At 38.7% G+C, this 18523-nt stretch overlaps 1 protein-coding gene and 1 pseudogene across 1 annotated transcript in view; one reads left to right on the forward strand and one right to left on the reverse strand.

Moving 5' to 3' along the window:
• The window catches only part of Patj (PATJ crumbs cell polarity complex component), a 320448-nt gene that overhangs the window by 278611 nt on the left and 23314 nt on the right, over nt 1-18523 (reverse strand). The window contains exons 3-8 of the mRNA XM_027400463.2: nt 16499-16553; nt 16233-16399; nt 12421-12612; nt 10296-10435; nt 8569-8764; nt 7007-7135 (exon numbers count right to left, since the gene is read on the reverse strand). Coding sequence (XP_027256264.1) covers nt 7007-7135; nt 8569-8764; nt 10296-10435; nt 12421-12612; nt 16233-16399; nt 16499-16520 — 846 coding nt within the window. The 5' untranslated portion in view covers nt 16521-16553. The remainder of the gene's footprint in view (nt 1-7006; nt 7136-8568; nt 8765-10295; nt 10436-12420; nt 12613-16232; nt 16400-16498; nt 16554-18523) is intronic.
• Nucleotides 10470-11358, forward strand: LOC103159411 (annotated as a pseudogene).

Raw genomic sequence — 18523 nt, forward strand, 5'->3', positions numbered from 1 at the left:
TCTCTAATACACAAAGGATGCTAATACATAAGATGTTTATTACTTACCTATTCATCAAGAAACTGTCTATCACTATCAAAAGATTTTAATAGAATGAACATGATGAAAATAGGTATTTGCAACCTGGAGCACAAAGAGCTTGAGGGCAACACAGTGAGTGCTGAGAGAATTTGTTCTGGGCTCCATAACCATGCTTCCAGGTAGCACCATTTAGAAGTCATGCAAGAAATGCTGAAGGAAGAATTTTCAAAGAGTAAAGACAAAAAAGGTCAGTTTGCTACCCTTTCTATTTTTCAGATCTACAGGATTCTGAATGAAGAAAGGATTCAGATCAAAATACCGAGTACAAAGCTACATGCTGTGCTGTGAATGCTATAGAAGGTGCTAGAAACATAAGGCAAGGTAGTACAGCAGTGTAACCCATAAACATCTGGAAAAGCGTAAGAAAAGAAATACAAGGAAAAAACTATTGGAGGAGGGGAATAAACACTAGCTGCCTATCTACATTAATAATGGTGATTTGATATTCTGTTTCTACCATGCAACATCCCAGGCAAAAAAAATACTACTTAAGGGATATCCATGGGTCTGGGAGATGCTGTACAAGACTTGGCAATCTGAGCTTGATACATTGGAGCCACATAATAAGCTGAATGTAGTCGAATACACCCATAATTCCAACATACCGACAGTGAAGTCTCGGACACACACACCCAAAACTGTTTTCAAAACAACAAATAAAAATTTTAAAAGAATGAGAGCTTTGGTGGAACTGATGAAAATGGGCAAAGCTGCCTGGGAGCTGGACCATGAGGAACAGAAGTGGGGCCTGGCCAAAATGATAAAGAATGTTAGCTTAGCAAACACAGAACACTTCACCATCAAGTATATATTTAGTCACTTCTCAGAAACTATTTTTTCCCTATTTTACTTCAACTCTTAATTTAAAATCATGTAGATAATTTGCATCTGTCACTGAGAGTCAAACATTATCTTCTTTCAGAAAAGCAGGTGTTCTAAGGAATTAGTAAATGCAAAAATATCCATCAGGAAATGGCAGCTGCCTTTTCTGAGTCCAGCAGCCCCAAACCTCTATTTCACTGATACTCTCACCTTTCTCTTTCCATAAAGAATCTACAGATATTCTTGTTCTTTAAACCACAAATCAGGCCAGGCCTTGGTGGTGCACGCCTTTAATCCCAGCACTCAGGAGGCAGAGGCAGGTGGATCTCTGTGAGTTTGAGGCCAGCCTGGTCTCCAGAGCGAGTGCAAGAACAGGCTCCAAAGCTACACAGAGAAACCCTGTCTTGAAAAACAAACAAACAAAAAAAGAGAGAGACCCATTAAACCACAAATCAGTGAAAGCTGATGAAGAGCTGTGCAACATCTGAGCACATAATATGCTGTGTTGTAGCCAGCAAGGCTTTAAATTGAGTTCCTCCTGCCTCAGCCACTGAGTAGCTCTACTTCAAGAACAAAAACAAAACAACTAACTTCTGAAATGCATTAATGCTTTTGCAAAAGTAGAATAAAATACTCTAAAGAAGGATAGCGTGGTGGTGCATGCCTTTAATCCCAGCACTTGGAAAGCAGAGGCAGGTAGATCTCTGTGAGTTCAAGGCCAGTCTGATCTGCAGAGTGAGTTCCAGGTCATGCAGGGCTATTCATAGAAACCTTGCTTCAAGAGCAGTGGAGGCACACACTTTTAATCCCAGCACTTGAGAGGCAGAGACAGGTGAATTTCTGAAGCCAACCTGGTCTACAGAGTGAGTTCCAGGGTTACAGAGAAATCCTGCCTTGAAAAGAAACATAAAAGCAAACAGAAGTCCTTTAAAGATGTGTCAGATGCTGTGAACACTAGAGAATATCTGACAGTTACTAAGACAGGTCTTTTCTCTCTCTTAGTCTATGTATTTCCCTATCCACAGAATTACCCCTGACTACACTAACTGACATATAAACCAGACACAGTGACTCAGATCTGTAATTCCAGCACTAAAAATGCTGAGACAAAAATTTCATGGCCAGCCTAGCCTAAAGAGTAACACCCTGTGGTAAAAAACAAAACTTTAAGTCAGTTAAAAAAAAATTACTTTTTATCATGTTTTGAAAAACACTATACAGAGGCTGAAGAGGTGACTCATACCCACATGGTGGCTGACAACATTCAGTAGCTCCAGTTCAGGGGAATCGGACCCTCTTTTGGCCTCTGCTAGGTACCGCATGTAGGAGGTGCACAGATACACTTGCAGCACCAAAACACATAAAATAAATCTTAAAAACTGTGTTTTCTTAATTTCCTCATTGTTATCAGCAAATATCTTATGCAGTAAGAGTATGGTCCATCATGATGGAAAAAGGTATGGCAAGAGTTCATGGCATTTATGAGAATTTAGTTAGGACTCCTTACATCTGGGTAGAAGAGAAATCTTTCTATTTTATTTACTTTCTACAATAAACAGCACCTGGACAAGAAAGAGCTTTGGAGTCAGATAAAATCCAAGTTGGTCAGATGTTCATCATATCTAAATTTTAAATGCCTTTTACACAAAAATGAGAATAAATTCTCTCTTGTGGAATTCTGAGTATTAGTATCATTTGGATAAGGATCCCTGGCAGGAATTGCTCACTGGACCTACTGTCTCCTTGCAAGCAATATGGTCTCTTTGGATGACACTTCCCTCTGAGGAAACAATTTGGTACATGCTGAACAGTGTGCTTAAGTGACCAGCATTCTACGCCTGAGATGCTATCAACTTCCCCAGGATACACATTTCAAATGTGTTGTCCTCAAGGTCTCCTATCTATTAGAAGCAGTCAGGAGTTAGCAGATCCAACACTCAAGGTTTTATCTGTCTGGTTTCATCTTGTTATTCTTAATGATTTATTTTATTTCTGGGGGTGGGGGGGGCGAGCATATACAATTATGTGTATGTAGGTGCCCAAGGAGGCTAGAAGGGGTTGGTTATCCAATCCCTTGGAGCTGGAATTACAGGCATTTGTATGTTGTCCAATGTGGATGCTGAAGTCTGGTCTTCTTGATTGAACAATAAATGCTATGCCATCTCTTCAGTATACTCCCACCCAGTTTTTAAACTACCTTGCTACTCTTATCACTTTCAAAAAGAATCTCTGAAATGGTTCATCTTCCTTGTAATTAGACTTACTTTGGAATTACCTACAAGACATACTTCTGGGAATGTCTGTGAGGGTATTTCCAGAGAGAGAAGAAGACCCACTGGACATAAATAGCACTATCCCATAGCTAGGGCCCTGCACTACTTAACCTGTAGAAAGAGCACCAGCATTCCCTGCTCTTTTCTTTCTGGTATACCCAGATAAAAGCTAAATGCTAAAACCGCCATGAACTCTGCCATACCTTCTTCTACCATGGTGGACCATACTCTTACCCCATGCGGTATTTGATGATAAGAATGAGAAAAGTAGCTAATGCACTAGCTTAGGATGTAGGAGTGTTGAGAGAACTCACTCAAGGCTAGATAATAGGACTGGATGCTAAGGGGCTACATGATGGTTACAGCAAGAGGATTTAGAGGATTTTATCCAATGTTAGCAGGAAAAAGAAGAGTAGCTCTGTCACTCTCCAGTTGTATAACCTTGGACAATTTCTTAAAGTTTCCATACCTATAATTTAGAAATAAAACTTAAGACTGTTTTGAGGATTACATTAAAATGATGTATATTAGGCAGATGACAATATTTGGCACAAGCTCCTGCTTCTCCATTACAAATCTGTGATGGGCAGGCCCCTAGCCCCTCCTAGATGATCTGAAACAGTGACGATCCCTTCCAGGAAAGGGTGAGAATCAGACTTGGGCTTTTCCCAACAGTGCCTCAATGGGATTAATCTGGGAAACTCTGCACATCACAGTGTCCTTGTGAAAACTCATAATGCACATTAGTATATTAAAAAGCTCAGAAAATTCTTACAGTAAAGGAACTTATTTGATTTCATTTAAATTTATTTGGTTCTTTGTTTTTCAAAATAACTGCTGCACTTTGCACTTGCAAATGTCATTCTATACAGCAAAGAAGTCTTAAAAATTGCTAGGGGGAAGGAGACAGGGGAGAGAAGGAAACATGAGAATATTCTACAATGTCTCACTCCTTTCTAGGTTACAAAAAATTAAACATTTTTTAAGATTTACTTTATTTTGGAGATGCAAAAATGACTCAGCAGTTGAGAATGCTTGTTGTGTGTTCATGAGAGCTGGAGTTTAAGTCCCAGCATCCATGCAAAAAGCCTAGTATCCTGCCAATGCCTGTTACCCCAGCTTCTGGAACACCATACTCTCTTCTGTCTTCTATGGTCACACTCATACACACATTGTACTTGCAGACACACAGACAGAAACACACACACAAATCAGTATTTGTTTAATAACTTTTATTTTATATGTATGAGTGTTTTGCCTATATGTATGTATATGTACCACATGCACACCTGGTGTCTCCAGAGGGCAGAAGAGGGTGCTGATCCCCAGTGCTTTGAACAACTGAGCCATTTCTCCAGCATCCACTATAGATATGGTTTGAGAAACACACAAGATGATCATTCTCATTCTAGCCACACACATGTATTGTGTGTTGCATATATGTGTACTGTATGTATACGTACATCCAGGTACATATATCTTTGTATGTGTGTGGAGAGCAGAAGAGGGCATTGGATATCCTGCTCTATCACTCTTTACTTTCTTACCCTTAGACACAGTCTCTCACTTAACCTAACCATAGACTGGCAGGCAGCAAGCCAGCAATCCTCTCATCTCCTTCCCTATAGCACAGGCAAAGGAAGTCACGCCTGCCTGGCTTTTTACATGGGTTCTGGAGATCTGAACACAGGTCCTCTCTTTTGCACAGCAAGCATTCTTACCCACTAAACCATTTCTCTAGCCCTAAAAGCACCTTTATATTTCAAAGAAATTTTAAAGACAGGGAAGAGATACAAAAAGTTTAAGATGACGGAAATAGTCACTCTTTCTGTTGATTATTTCTAATTTTTGAATAATACATATTTAAAATAATTTTGTAAATTTATTTTACTTTAGGTGTATGAATATTTTGCCTGCATGTATGTATGAGCAATGCATGCGCTTGTGGAGTTAGAAAAGGGTGCTGAATTCCATGGAATTAAAGTTATAGATGGTTGTTAATCACTGTGTGAGTGCTAGAAATTGAACTCTGCAACAAATGCTCTTAACCACTGAGCTCTTGGCTAATTCACTCAAATGCTTTAAGACAGTCAAGAAGGACTCCTTACACATGCACTGAAAGGTCAAAGTTCACTGACATCAATCATTTTTAACTGCACCATACAGAACATTACTTTAGTGAATTTGACAGCTGTCCAAGTCTGGGGTCCCTGCCTTGTTCTTCATTAATTTCCCATTAGTTTCTAGTTTCTCTCTGCTTTTGTACCGTATGTACACACAAAGTTGAAAAGGAATAATAATAATTGCTATTATGATTACTATTACTACTAGTACTACAAGAATTACTTTGATCTCAAAGACACATGAAAGGCATAAGACCCCAAGGTACCCATAGACCAAAAGTTAAGAACGTCTACAAATAAATATACTTGGATACAGAAAGGACAGGAAGAAGGGTAAGGCTAAATAATTTCATGAGATTCCACCATCTCTATGAGAAGTAAGGAGCTGAGGACACTATCTGTCTCAAAGCTGAATCTGCACAACAATCCACCATGTTTAAGTGTTTATTAGGAAGGATATGCTTATTAGGGGACAGATATAATCAGGGAAATTTTCTGATTACAGAATTAAAGTTACTTCTGAATTATCATTCACATTCTATACAACATGAGCTCTAACTCAAATTTCTACAATAATTTCTAAAATCTACTTATGGGAAGCTGGAGAGATGGCTAGCTCTTACACTCACAGCTCTTCCAGAGGACCCAGTCTGGTTCCCAGCACTTACACAGAAGGCTTACAAATGCTTGTAACTCCTATCAAGGATATCACACACTCTCTTCTGGCTTTCATGGGTACCCATACACATGTGGCATACACAGACACACACAAATATTGATAAATTAGTAAGCAGATAAAAACAAATACAGTATTTAACATTTTCTTCCATGTAAAATTAAGCAGAAAAGAAAGTTGGCAAGCTCTTACATGGCCTACTTGTTGAAAATACTGCTAAGCAACAAAGGTACACACTTGACTTATAATAATGTGCAATGGTGGAACAAATGAATCTTAAGTTATTATTAACAGGGGAAAGTGTGTGTCACAGTGCACATGTGGAAGTCAGAAGACAACGCTGTGGAGCTAGTCCTCCCCTTCTATGGGCACACTGGTTCCAGAATCAAGCCTGGGCTTCCAGGCTTTGCAGCACCTTTACCGGCTGAGCCACATCACCTACCCCAGGACAAATGCATATGGTACTGAATCTTCTGATTCTATCACTGAACCCTTGAAAGATACACAGAAGAATAATACATGGTCAAAACGCAAATGTTCATTAACAATTCCTTAACAAATTTTTGTTTGTTTGTTTGTTTTTGTTTTTTTTCCGAGACAGGGTTTCTCTGTGGCTTTGGAGGCTGTCCTGGAACTAGCTCTTGTAGACCAGGCTGGTCTTGAACTCACAGAGATCCGACTGCCTCTGCCTCCCGAGTGCTGGGATTAAAGGCGTGCGCCACCAACGCCCGGCCTATCAATTCCTTAACAAATTTTTAACAATTGTTAATTCATTGACAATTTTTATTCAAAAGTAAAAATATTTTTTCTTATGTAAACAAAACCATGTTAATTAGAGGTCAGAAAAATTGAATTAGAAACTGTTTAAATAAAGTAAATAGATGATATAAAGTATTATAAGTTATATTTAAACTCTAATTATTGAGTCATGTATCCTAGCAACTCATGCTATAAAACTGACTTCAAATTATACAAGTCAAATTTTATAAAAGCAAAATGACAAAAAAAAAAAAAAAAAAAAGTCAACTCACTCGATCTGCCAGTCCTCCAGGAACAATAGTCCTCACGACCACACCACTTGACTTTCCTCCAACTATCCCAAAACCTAATCCAGAGCCATCATTAATGAGCTCAACATCTTCAGTGTGGCCCCAACACACCTACAAATGAATGGCAGGTTAGAGTAAGTGTTGGTAAACCACAGATCCTTAGGTTTCCTATATGGTAATACATAATAGATTTGCAAGAAACAAAAATTCACACAATTAATAGAGATAACTACCTAGAGAGACAGAGATATCTATATATAGGTACATAGATACAGGATAGGTGATAGATGAATAGATTGTTAGAGCTTGGGAGAGAGCCCCACTCATAAGGGTATTATAATTTAATAGAAAACATAAGCATAAATAACCAAAATACACAGATCATACCACACTAACTCAAAAAGGACAAGAAACGTTTCCCAATCTGTGCCCACAACCTAGCACAGGGTGCACAGGGAGCCAATGAATATACATTTGCTGAAAGACTAGCACAATGTTACAAAGATTTCAGGGAGCTGGGGCAAGGGAAGGCTCATAGAAAGTAAATACCAATGAAGAATCATGCATTTTTAATTGACATCTGTTTTTCTTTTTAAACTTTTTTGAAAAAGTGTCTACAATGACTTTATAAAATCAATAATCTAGTAATAAACTTCCACTATAATTCACAAATATGAGATACTTAAAATAAATATTCACATCTTCCTTAAGACAGTCAAAAGTAAGCTTCTAATAAAAACCTGAGTCTCATAGATACAGTGGCACACAGCCATAATTCTAGCACTCAGGAGGCTGAAGGCTGAACCAAGGGAATTGTAAATTCAAAGCCATCCTGGGCTACATAGCAGGTTTCCCTCTCCCCCTACACACACATTAATTCACTATGACATCAAAGATCACAAGACATCTTATCACCAAATAAGTTAAAAATAATATTTAATTTGGTCTTTATATTAAATAATAATCTTAATAAAGTAACCAACCAGATATTAAAAAGACAAAAATAAATCAAATTCCTCTGCCGGGTGGTGGTGGCACATGCCCTTAATACCAGCACTTGGGAGGCAGAGGCAGGCAGATCTCTGTGAGTTCGAGACCAGCCTGATCTACAAGAGCTAGTTCCAGGACAGCCTCCAGAGCTACAGAGAAACCCTGTCTCAAAAAAACAAAAAACAAAAAACAAAACAAAACAAAAAGAAAAGAAAAACTATCCAGTAAACATCTCATAATGTTGCCATAAAGAGATATGATCACCTTTCTTGACCTAGAATAATGGAAAGGACTTCCAAAGACTACCAACTAATCTTTTTTGGTGTTTGATTGTTTGTTTGTTTGTTTGTTTGAGACAGGATTTCTCTGTATAACAGCCCTGGCTGTCCTAGAACTCAATCTGTAGACTAGGCTGGCCTTGAACTCACAGACATTCATCTGTCTCTTCCTCCCAGTACTGAGATTAAAGGTGTGTGCCACCATCACCCGGCCCAACTATTCTTATAGTGAATAACATAATTTAGAATGAATATGTTCCCAAGTTTATAACCTACCGTTTCAAGCAAAGAGGTATCAGCTGAGCTGGTAGAAGTACGGCCCTGTGTGTGGCCCACTTCCCTGGCCACAACCAGACGAAGAGACCCAGTGGCTTGTTGTAGTAATGCAATCGCCTGCTGATGGGAAATATTCTGATCCAATGGGGTGTCATTAATGGCCAAAATCTGGTCATTTTCCTTCAATCTTTGATCCCTGGTCATACAAGAAAAGCAGACTGTATTTTAGGTACTGACAACCTGAACATGCACACAGAGCTGGCTCTGGCATTGTTCTACGAATCAGGAACTCCATTAGTACCATATGCTTCTTACACCATCTTATCTCATGTTAATACTGTTGTTTTACACAACACTGAAACTTGAAAAATTAAATCACTTGAGCAAGACTGCACAGGTGGAGAGAAAGAGCAACATCCAGCCTCAAACTACAATACTTCCTTAACTAATGAACCTGTAAAAATAGACTCTGCCCCAGGTAACATGTCTCAGAGGGGCTGATATGACTTTTGTTACATGTATTCAATTTCGGTTTCACATGAGGAAACATTTTAGATGACAAGATGTCAACAGGGTATTTAGAAAGTTTTCTGCTATGGTTTCAATGTCCATGCCTCTGAACTCCTGTGGAAATTTTAATTTCTACTGTAAAGTATCAAGACATGAGACTTCTAAGGGATGATCAGGGACTATCCACTCATGTACAAGACTGGTGTATACACAAAAGTTAAGTTTAGTTCCTTATTGCCCTGCTTCCTATTGCCTTCCACCACGTGATGAAACAGCAAGAAGCCCAAGCCAGTCGTAAAACCCTAACATGAAATTCTCAGTTCCAGAGCAGTAAGCCAATAAATCTCTGTTCATCACAAGTTCTAAAACCTCAGGCATTCTGTTATACCAAAATGAACTTAGACTGAATCTCACAATCATCTTTTAAAGGAACTGAGAAGTAAATGCTGAATTTAGGGACACATCTGTGCACTGACAGAGGCTCGCTGACAACACAGTAGAAGGTCAAGCTGCAAGGAAGACTCACTCTCATATCATAGAGAAGAGCATCATGAATCATACCATCAAATACAGAGTCAGGAAGAATAACCAATATATTATACCAGCACTTCCCACAATGTCCAGAACTTTACAGATAGATGCTGTTTTAAAAAAGCAAGTTGTTGCCAGAAGATGAAAGAAGAAGTTGGGAGTGACTAACAACATATACAACAGGGTGGGAGCTCCTTTTCTAGTTGATGAAATTTCTAGAATTTTTACTATTTCTAGAATATGGAAATGATCGTAAAACACTGAGTATTATATTAAACATCACTTCAAAATGGTAAGGTTTATACTACTCATACTATAACTCAGTACATCTATTATTTTAAACTTTGAGTTAAAGAGACTAGAAATAATCATCTATAATCAGAGAAAATGAATGTGAAAAACTTATTGACAGAATTTTGTAATCAGACCCTGCCACTACTGCTATCTTCTACCAGGAACATCTGAAACCAAAGACTAGAAATCACAGAGACAAAGACCTTGTACAGAACTCTCCAAACATAACAGTAGGTACATGTGGAGATGGCGGGGTTAAGGAACCTCTAGAGTGCTAACCAGCACTAGGTCCTATTGTTACTATTGTTATTGTTAGTTTCTTACTCTCTTTATAACAACATTTTCAGAGCTGTCAGAAAAACATGAACCAAGTACAAAATGAACTTTCTCACCTGTCTGCTACACTCCCTGGATGGACTTCCTTCACAAAGATGTCAATTAATCCCAGGCTTTGGCTTCTCAGGGCCACCACACTGAACCCAAGGCCTCCAGTAGAAGGACGTTCTATATCTATATATTCAACATGCCGGCCCTAATGAAGGGGGGAGTCAGAAAGAAAAAGAAACATGGTGTACATTTAAATATCACCTTTCCACAGAACCAAACCTGCTCAGCACACAGCAACCTCTCCGAGGTTATCGCTGTCAGTCTAAGCATGCTCAGTGTTCTGGTAATATGCTGGTTCTAGAAACCTTTTACAGAAACAGCATTGAGAAGCATTTTACAACTCATCCACATTTACGAGACAGATTCTGGGCTGGACAAAAGCTGAAAACAAACACCCTTCCCTACAGTAAACTCTCAATTACTTTGTACATAAATTTCTTTAAATTCTCTTGATGCAAAACACTTTTTAAAAGGGAAAGTAAATCAGTTATGCCAGAAGCATGCTTATGTTCAGCCCAGTTCAACCAGCAGCATTTATATTAGTTTTAAATCAATAGCAATGAATTAATACTTCATTCACTTGATCATTTCAAAAGGCTACAGAGTGCCAAGACTGCAGAGTATTTACCATTTTAGTTAACAACTGCATGTACAATGTGAGAACTTCATAAAAACTTCACATCACAAGGCCATCACACTGAGCAGATGGAGTTTTAAGTCATGAAAGAACTAGAATATTATAGGAAATAGGGGAAGTGCTTTCTCTTTCGGTCTCTTTGGCCTCGGCTGCAAAAGAACATCATCCTTTGGAAAGCGTCGCAATAAGACGCACACATTGTGCCGCCAATCTGGCTCTAAGGCCTACCACCTTCAGAAGTCCACCTGTGGCAAATGTGGCTACCCTGCTAAACGCAAGAGAAAGTATCTGGAGTGCCAAGGCTAAGCACTACCAGTACTGGGCAAATGAGGCACCTAAAAATTGTCTATTGAAGATTCAGACATGGATTCCGTGAGGGGACAACACCTAAACCCAAGAGGACAGCTGTTGCAACATCCAGTTCGTCTTGAGGATTTCAGTCAGTCATAAAAATAAAATGTTCTGGTCTCAAAAAAGGAAATAAAAAATAAAAAAAAAGAACTAGAATATTTTTCTACTACCATGACTTAAAACAAATTCTTTTTCATTCTCAAGCCCAGATTTATTCATTTATTTATTTGTTTGCTTACTGACTGATGGACTTATTTTCCTCTTTTGTTTTTTTGAAACAGAGTTCTCTATAGAATCTACTCACTCTGTAGACCAGGCTGGCCTCAAACTCACAGAGATCTTCCTGCTTCTGCCTTCCTAGTGCTGGAATTAAAGGGTGCACACCTCCAAACCCAGCTTCTTATTTTTAAGATTGATTGTATTTTGAATTATGTGTATGGGTATAAGTCTGTGTACAGGTATGTGCACATGAACTGCCTACTGAGGCCAGAAGAGGACTTGGGATCCCTAGAGCTAGAGTTACAGCATTTGTGAGCCACCCGATCAATGCAAGTGCTGGGAACCAAACTCAAGTTTTCAACAAGAAATTTAAAATTTTCTGTAAAAATTCAAAAACTTCAGTTGTCTATCATTTACTTCTCAGTAGGTATTAGGGGCTACAGCTAAATTACCCATTCTAATGTTTTCCTAGATTTTCCAAATATATATATATATATATATATATATATATATATATATATATATATTCCAGATTATATATTAAGTGTAATTCACAAATTCTGTTTTGATATAAAATTAAAACAAAATTTTTCTTATGGTATTCTGTTTATTTTCTCTTTCTTTTTTTTTCTGACAGGGCATCACTATGCAGCTCAAACTGGCCTCAAATTGGGGATCCTCTGCCTCAGCCTGCAGAATGCTGGGCTACAGGATTTGCCAGCATACCCTACTCTCCTATAATTTAATGACAAGTACTAACACACAGGTTTAGAATAGGGTTAATATCTCCTTCCAATATAAAAATATAAGCAAACAAAATACATAGTAACACATTTTAAGACAAAAAGAATAAGTACGTCTCCTTTCTTAAGTGAAACAAAAGAAAAATTAATGAAGGTAAATATTCAATGACATGACCTTACCTGAGCCATCTGCTGAATGACTGAGTTAAAGTCTTCATTTCCTGACTTTGGGGTCCAAGGCAATCCAGATGCAGTTAAATTACTACAAGGTCTGTGGGCATTCCCATTTGTAATGGAACCATCTGTAAACACTAGCAAACCCTTCCGAGAAAACTCAAAGTTGGCTGAACAATCTGAGGGGATATGGCTAAGCTGTTGGAGAGAAAGATACAAAAATCATCAGCAGAAAACTATAGAAAAGAAAGTATCTATTGCATTATATGTATAATTTAGATACACATTAAAGAACTAAAGGGCCAGCATGGTGGCACATGACCTTAAGCCCAGTGTTAAGATGCAGAAACAGGAGGACGTATGTGAGTATAAGGTCAACCTGCTCTGTATTTATCAAGTTACAGGCCAACTAGGGCTACAGAATGAAACTCTATCTTAGGAAGGAAGGCAGACAGGGAAAGAGGAAAAAGAAAACAATGAGAGGTACATATGTAGGGAGAGAGAGAGTGTGTGTGTGTGTGTGTGTGTGTGTGTGTGTGTGTGTGTGTGTAAATACAAATGCCAACACAGTAGAATAAAAAGCAACATTAATAACAACATTAATAAAGAGCAACAAGGGAGATGGAGAGGTGGCTCATTGGTTAAAAGCACTTGCTGCTCTTCCAAAAGATCAGGGTTCAATTTCCAGCACATATATGGTGGCTCACAACCGTGTATGTGTGTATTTAGAGAGAGACAGAGACAGAGAGAGCAGGAAGAGAGAGAGAGCAGTCAGGGAGAAAGGGGAGGAAGAACTAAGAGAGATAGGGGGTGTGTGTGTGGATATGTGGAGCAATGGCTCAGCAGTTATACTGCTCTTCCAAGTACAGTAGCACCCATGTCAGGCAGTTCACAACCACCCATAACTCCAGCTCCAGCAAATCTGACCCCTCTGCCCACCCCACACACATTAACATGCACATAATTAAAATAAAACATTTTTTTTGAGACAGGGTTTCTTTGTACAGCCCTGGATCTAGTTCTGTAGACAAGGGTGGCCTCGAACTCACAGAGCTCCACCTGACTCTGTCCCTCTGCCTCCCAAGTGCTAGGATTAAAATTGTGTGTCATCACCACCTGGCAAAATAAAATAAATTTTTAAAGAAAAAAAAAAAAAACAACAAGGTACCTATCAATAAATCAGTATGTTCTTAAGGCTAAAGCTTTTAATATTATATGTTTATTTTTAAAATTTATTCTTGATGTCCCTAAGTATGTAAGACACTGGGCCTTTTTGCATTCATTGATATACCTCCATGGAGAAGCCACAATAGATCCACAGTAGGCTAACAACAGTACTCACAGCAACAGTGTTTAGTCAATGTTTCTAAGAGTCAGGTACTAGACCAAGATTCCTACATGGATATTATCTCCTTGAATCTTTTGTAATAGCCCAATTGATATCATTTATTATCCCACTTGGTGAATATGAAAATTGAGGCACTTAGAATTCTTGTGTAATATTAATGGCAAGTAAATCACAAGGACACTTAAAACATTCTAAATAACATTCTAGCATTACAAGAAGCAGTTTTCATTAAATACTGGCTGATACAAGTGCCCACACAGTAGAATAAAAGCAACGTTAGTAACAAATGTTAAAGGAGATGAAGAGATATCTCAGTGGTAAAGAGCACTTGCTGCTCTTCCAAAAGATCTGGGTTCAATTCCCAGCACACACGTGGTAGCTCACAACCATCACTATCTCTAATTTAGGGAATACAACAGCCTCTTCTAGCCTCTGCAGGTATTGGACACACACAGGTGCACAGATCTATAACATAAGCAAATCCAGGCGGTGGTGGCTCACGCCTTTAATCCCAGCACTTGGGAGGCAGAGGCAGGCTGATCTCTATGAGTTCAAGACCAGCCTGGTCTACAAGAGCTAGTTCCAGGACAGCCTCCAAAGCCACAGAGAAACCCTGTTTGGGGGGGGGGGGAGAAAAGAAATACTTTCATGGACTCTCTGAAGTCTTGAGGTCTACTGAGAGCATGATAAATATGGTTGATAACAATATGCTATATTTTAAAAGTTGTGAGGTATACTTTAAGTGTTTTCAAAACAAAAATGATGAATATGTGTGATATAACATGTTAATTTAGCCATGCCATTGTGAACATACTGTATTCTGTATCATAATTGTGCATGACTTTATTTATGAACTAAATAAATGAATGGAAAAAAATAATAATAATAAATATGAAGATAGTATGACATGTATGACAAAGTGATACATGCACCCATGGAATCTTTATAATATGTCACCTAAACAAGACCTACATAATGACAATGCCAGCTGACATCCGAACATGGATAGGGAGAATCTCAGAAGGCCCCAACCTAGATAAGTTAGAGACAATTAATGGTTGCAGAGAGAGAGAGAGAGAGAGAGAGAGAGAGAGAGAGAGAGAGCCAGTCTTCTCCAGGGACAGTCCCCTGATAGACTAAAAGTCCCAAATGGTCATCCCTCAACACATATATACAGGAGCAATACTAAATGGGCCCAGCAGACTGTATTCGTATATACCAGTGTGTGTGTGTGTGTGTGTGTGTGTATGAATAATTAAGAGACCATGAAGTTTAGTGGGAGTAGGAGGGGGACACGGGAGAGGTGGAAGGGTAAGAGTACAAGGTAGAAATGTTATAAACTGAGTACTTATATAACAAATCCTAAAAGAATAATGAGAGCCTGGCACAGTGGCACCAGTTTTTTAATCCCAGCACTCTGCAGGTATGGGCAAGGGGACCTCTGAATTCCAGGACAGCCAGAGCATAGTAAGACACTGTCTCAATAAATAAATAGTTAATAATAAAATTAATATTTTAAAAAAGGTCAAGCTAAGAAGACCAGTCAACATTCCAACAGGCAGAATTAACTGGACTCAGTGAGTTAAAAAAGAGGTAGATGAAGCAGGACAAAAGGCATATTGGAGGTTCCTGGGGAAAGGGGGTAGAAGCTGTGGGAAATGTGTTTAGTATAACTGTTTACTTTCATGAAATTGTCAAAGAATTAATAAAAGACAATCTATTATTAAATAAATGGTAAGGGCCAGGAGAGGACTCTTAGTAAAAAAAGTGCTTGCTATGCAATCCTGATGGCCTAAGTTCAGATTCCTGAAACCCATGTACAAGTGGAAGGCACGCAGATTGTCCTCATGTCTCCACATGCCTCCTCCCACACAAACATGTATGTACGCCATATGCACATGAAAATCAACCAACCAATACATGTGTTCATATGAGAGAGAGGGAGAGAGAGGGGCAGGGGAGAGAGAAGGCAAGATGATGATGACCTGAGTTGGATCTCTGGGACCCTCACTGAATAATGTAAGTTGTCCTCTGATTGCCACCTAAGCCCATATACATACTACACACACACACACACACACACACACACACACACTGCACACTGCACACGCACACGCACACAAAATAAAATGTAACAAACAATGTAAATAAGTAGGTAATACATGTCAAGAGCTGAGAATGGAGTACAGTGTAGAGTTCCAGCACACACAAGGCCCTGAGCTCAATCTCAACACCATATAACAAAAAAATTTATAATTTTGAAGTAACTTTAGGATCCTGAAGTATTTGATCTTTACTGATTACTCACACTCCAAAGCCCAACATAAACTTCATCAACATTTATACCACCTACCGATGCTGCCCAGAGCTTGCAGGCCCCAAGCACCTTTGCTAAACTAAGAGCCTACAATCCTCCTATACTCCTCTGCTGATCTGAAGCCATCAAGGTGAGGCCCAAGGAATGACTTACTTGTCCCTTCAACTGCTTGATGGACTGCTGGAGGGTGAGGATCTGGTTGAAGAGGGGACTCTTCAGCATCTCATAAAAGGCAGACAGCTTCTCATTCTGCGTCGTGTCACCCTTCTCCTGCAATTTCATTCTCAGGCGATCGAGGACCTGCAGGACCTGCATTTTCTCTTGGTTGGAGAAAGGTGATCAGAGCTAAAGTTAGACACCATCTCACAATCCACTTTTGAATCAAGTAATTTAACAATAAAAATACATAGCTTCTCTACCTGTAGCAGGATTTTCAGGCATTTTGGGTTATCCTTTTCAATCACTTTCAAAGGCCTAAAAGAAAAAATTAACTTTAGTTATAGAAGTATGTCTGTTGTCCTGCAGAGGAAACTAAAGCAAACTTCAAGAACGCTCTTTGTCAAGACTGAACTTAGTGAAATTCAAATTACAACCACATAAAGGCATTGATACATGTCCACTCAGATGAGAAAAATTTAAAAAGACCAGAGAAGTATTGGCAAGGCTGCAAAGCAGCTAGAACTATCACATACTGTTAGTAGGGAAGTAAAATGCCACATCACTTTGGAAAATTGTAGTTATTTTATTAAATTGTTACAGTTAAAACATAAGTAGTTTCTTAGAAAGTTAAAAATGCACTAATTATATAACCCACCCCTTGGGCTCATGAACATTTACCCAAGAGAAATGAAAACATGACCTGTATTGTATGTGAAAGTATATACTATGATTTGTAAAAGGCCCCAACTAGCCAACTAGGAATACCGAGATGCCCAATAGTAGACAAGTGGATAAACAAATGTTACATAAATATATACATAAATGTTACATAAATATACATCCAGGGAAAAAAGTTGCTGACACATGCAATAAGGATGAATTCCAAAAACAGTGTACTAGGGGGATGGGGTTGGGGTAGGGATACAGTAGAGTCCTTAACTAGTATGCAAGAAGCCCCAGATTCCATCCCCAGGACCACATAAAACAGATTACAAGTGGTACACAACTGAAATCCCAACACTTGGAAGGAGGACCAGTAGTTCAAGGCCAGATTGGGCTACAAGAGATGACGTGCCAACAACAAAACCAATACAGCTGTCATTAACATTGGTAAAGGCCCAAGCAGTCTATGCAAGTGTCCCTCAGTGTGAAAATTCCAAAAATACCTGTAAGCAGAGAATCTCAGAAATGCTCATGTACTCAGCATCACAACTACACAACCCTCACAATGATGGAACAGGCAGCCATGAGAACAGGACAGCCAGGATGGCACAGTCCTTTTCTAGATGAGCACAGAGCCTAAAACCAGTCTGAAGGCCCTTAATAGATCAATATTGATAAAGCAGAGAATGCAAGCTCAAAACTATAAGATGCCATTGATATAGCTGAATGTCAACTAGACAAGGACTAGTTCTCTGAAAAGCAGGCAAGAGGACAGTATGTAAAATCTTTTAGGAGGACAATTTAGTGCCTACAAATGGAGAGGTGTACAATTAAATTTACATTCTCTTTTCCCAGAATTTCAATTTCTGGGTCTCATTCTTGAAAAGGGCACAATGATGTACTTACACAAGTAGTTTTTATATTCTTTTTACATAGAAAAACTCCTGCAAAAGTCAATTATCACCAGTCATTGAGATGATAGAGTAAGACTGAGTAAGCTCAAGAGTACAGGAAGAAATGTCACAGCATGTTGCTCTCTCCTTCCCAAGCCATAGGCTTCTTTGCAAACACACTTTAACAGAGAGCTTTATTAAATGTCAGGTATACAGTCTGAAAATCCATGGATTCCTGCAGCATGGCTGGCTGGGAAACAGGAGAGAGAGACATTTTTGGTTTGTATAAGAAAGGCTTATGGAAATAAAGGTTTCCAAGAGAAAAGGTTTCCTTGAGTTCCAGGCCCACAAGAGCCAATCTGAAAGTAAATACATAAAAATAAAATAATCATAGAAAAAATTTTAAAAGAAAGACTTCCTTTAGAAAAGTGTTTCTGTATATTGTTCTCAGAATTTTCCAGATTTTCTGATGATTTTTTTTTTTTAATTTTACACACATTGGTGTTTTGTCTGAATGTATGTCTCTATGAGGGTGTCAAATCCCCTAAAACTGAAACTACAGACAGTTGTGAGTTGCCATGTGGATGCTGGGAATTGAACCCAGGTCCTCTGAAAAAGCATCCAGTGCTCTTAACCTCTAAGGCATCTCTCTAGGCCTGGTTTTTATGTGTGTGTTTTGGTTTTGGGGTTTTGGTTATTTTTTTTTTAATATGCCACTTTAAAAAAGAA

The sequence above is a fragment of the Cricetulus griseus genome, chromosome 2 (assembly GCF_003668045.3).
Source record: "Cricetulus griseus strain 17A/GY chromosome 2, alternate assembly CriGri-PICRH-1.0, whole genome shotgun sequence".
In the NCBI taxonomy this organism is placed as follows: Eukaryota; Metazoa; Chordata; class Mammalia; order Rodentia; family Cricetidae; genus Cricetulus; species Cricetulus griseus.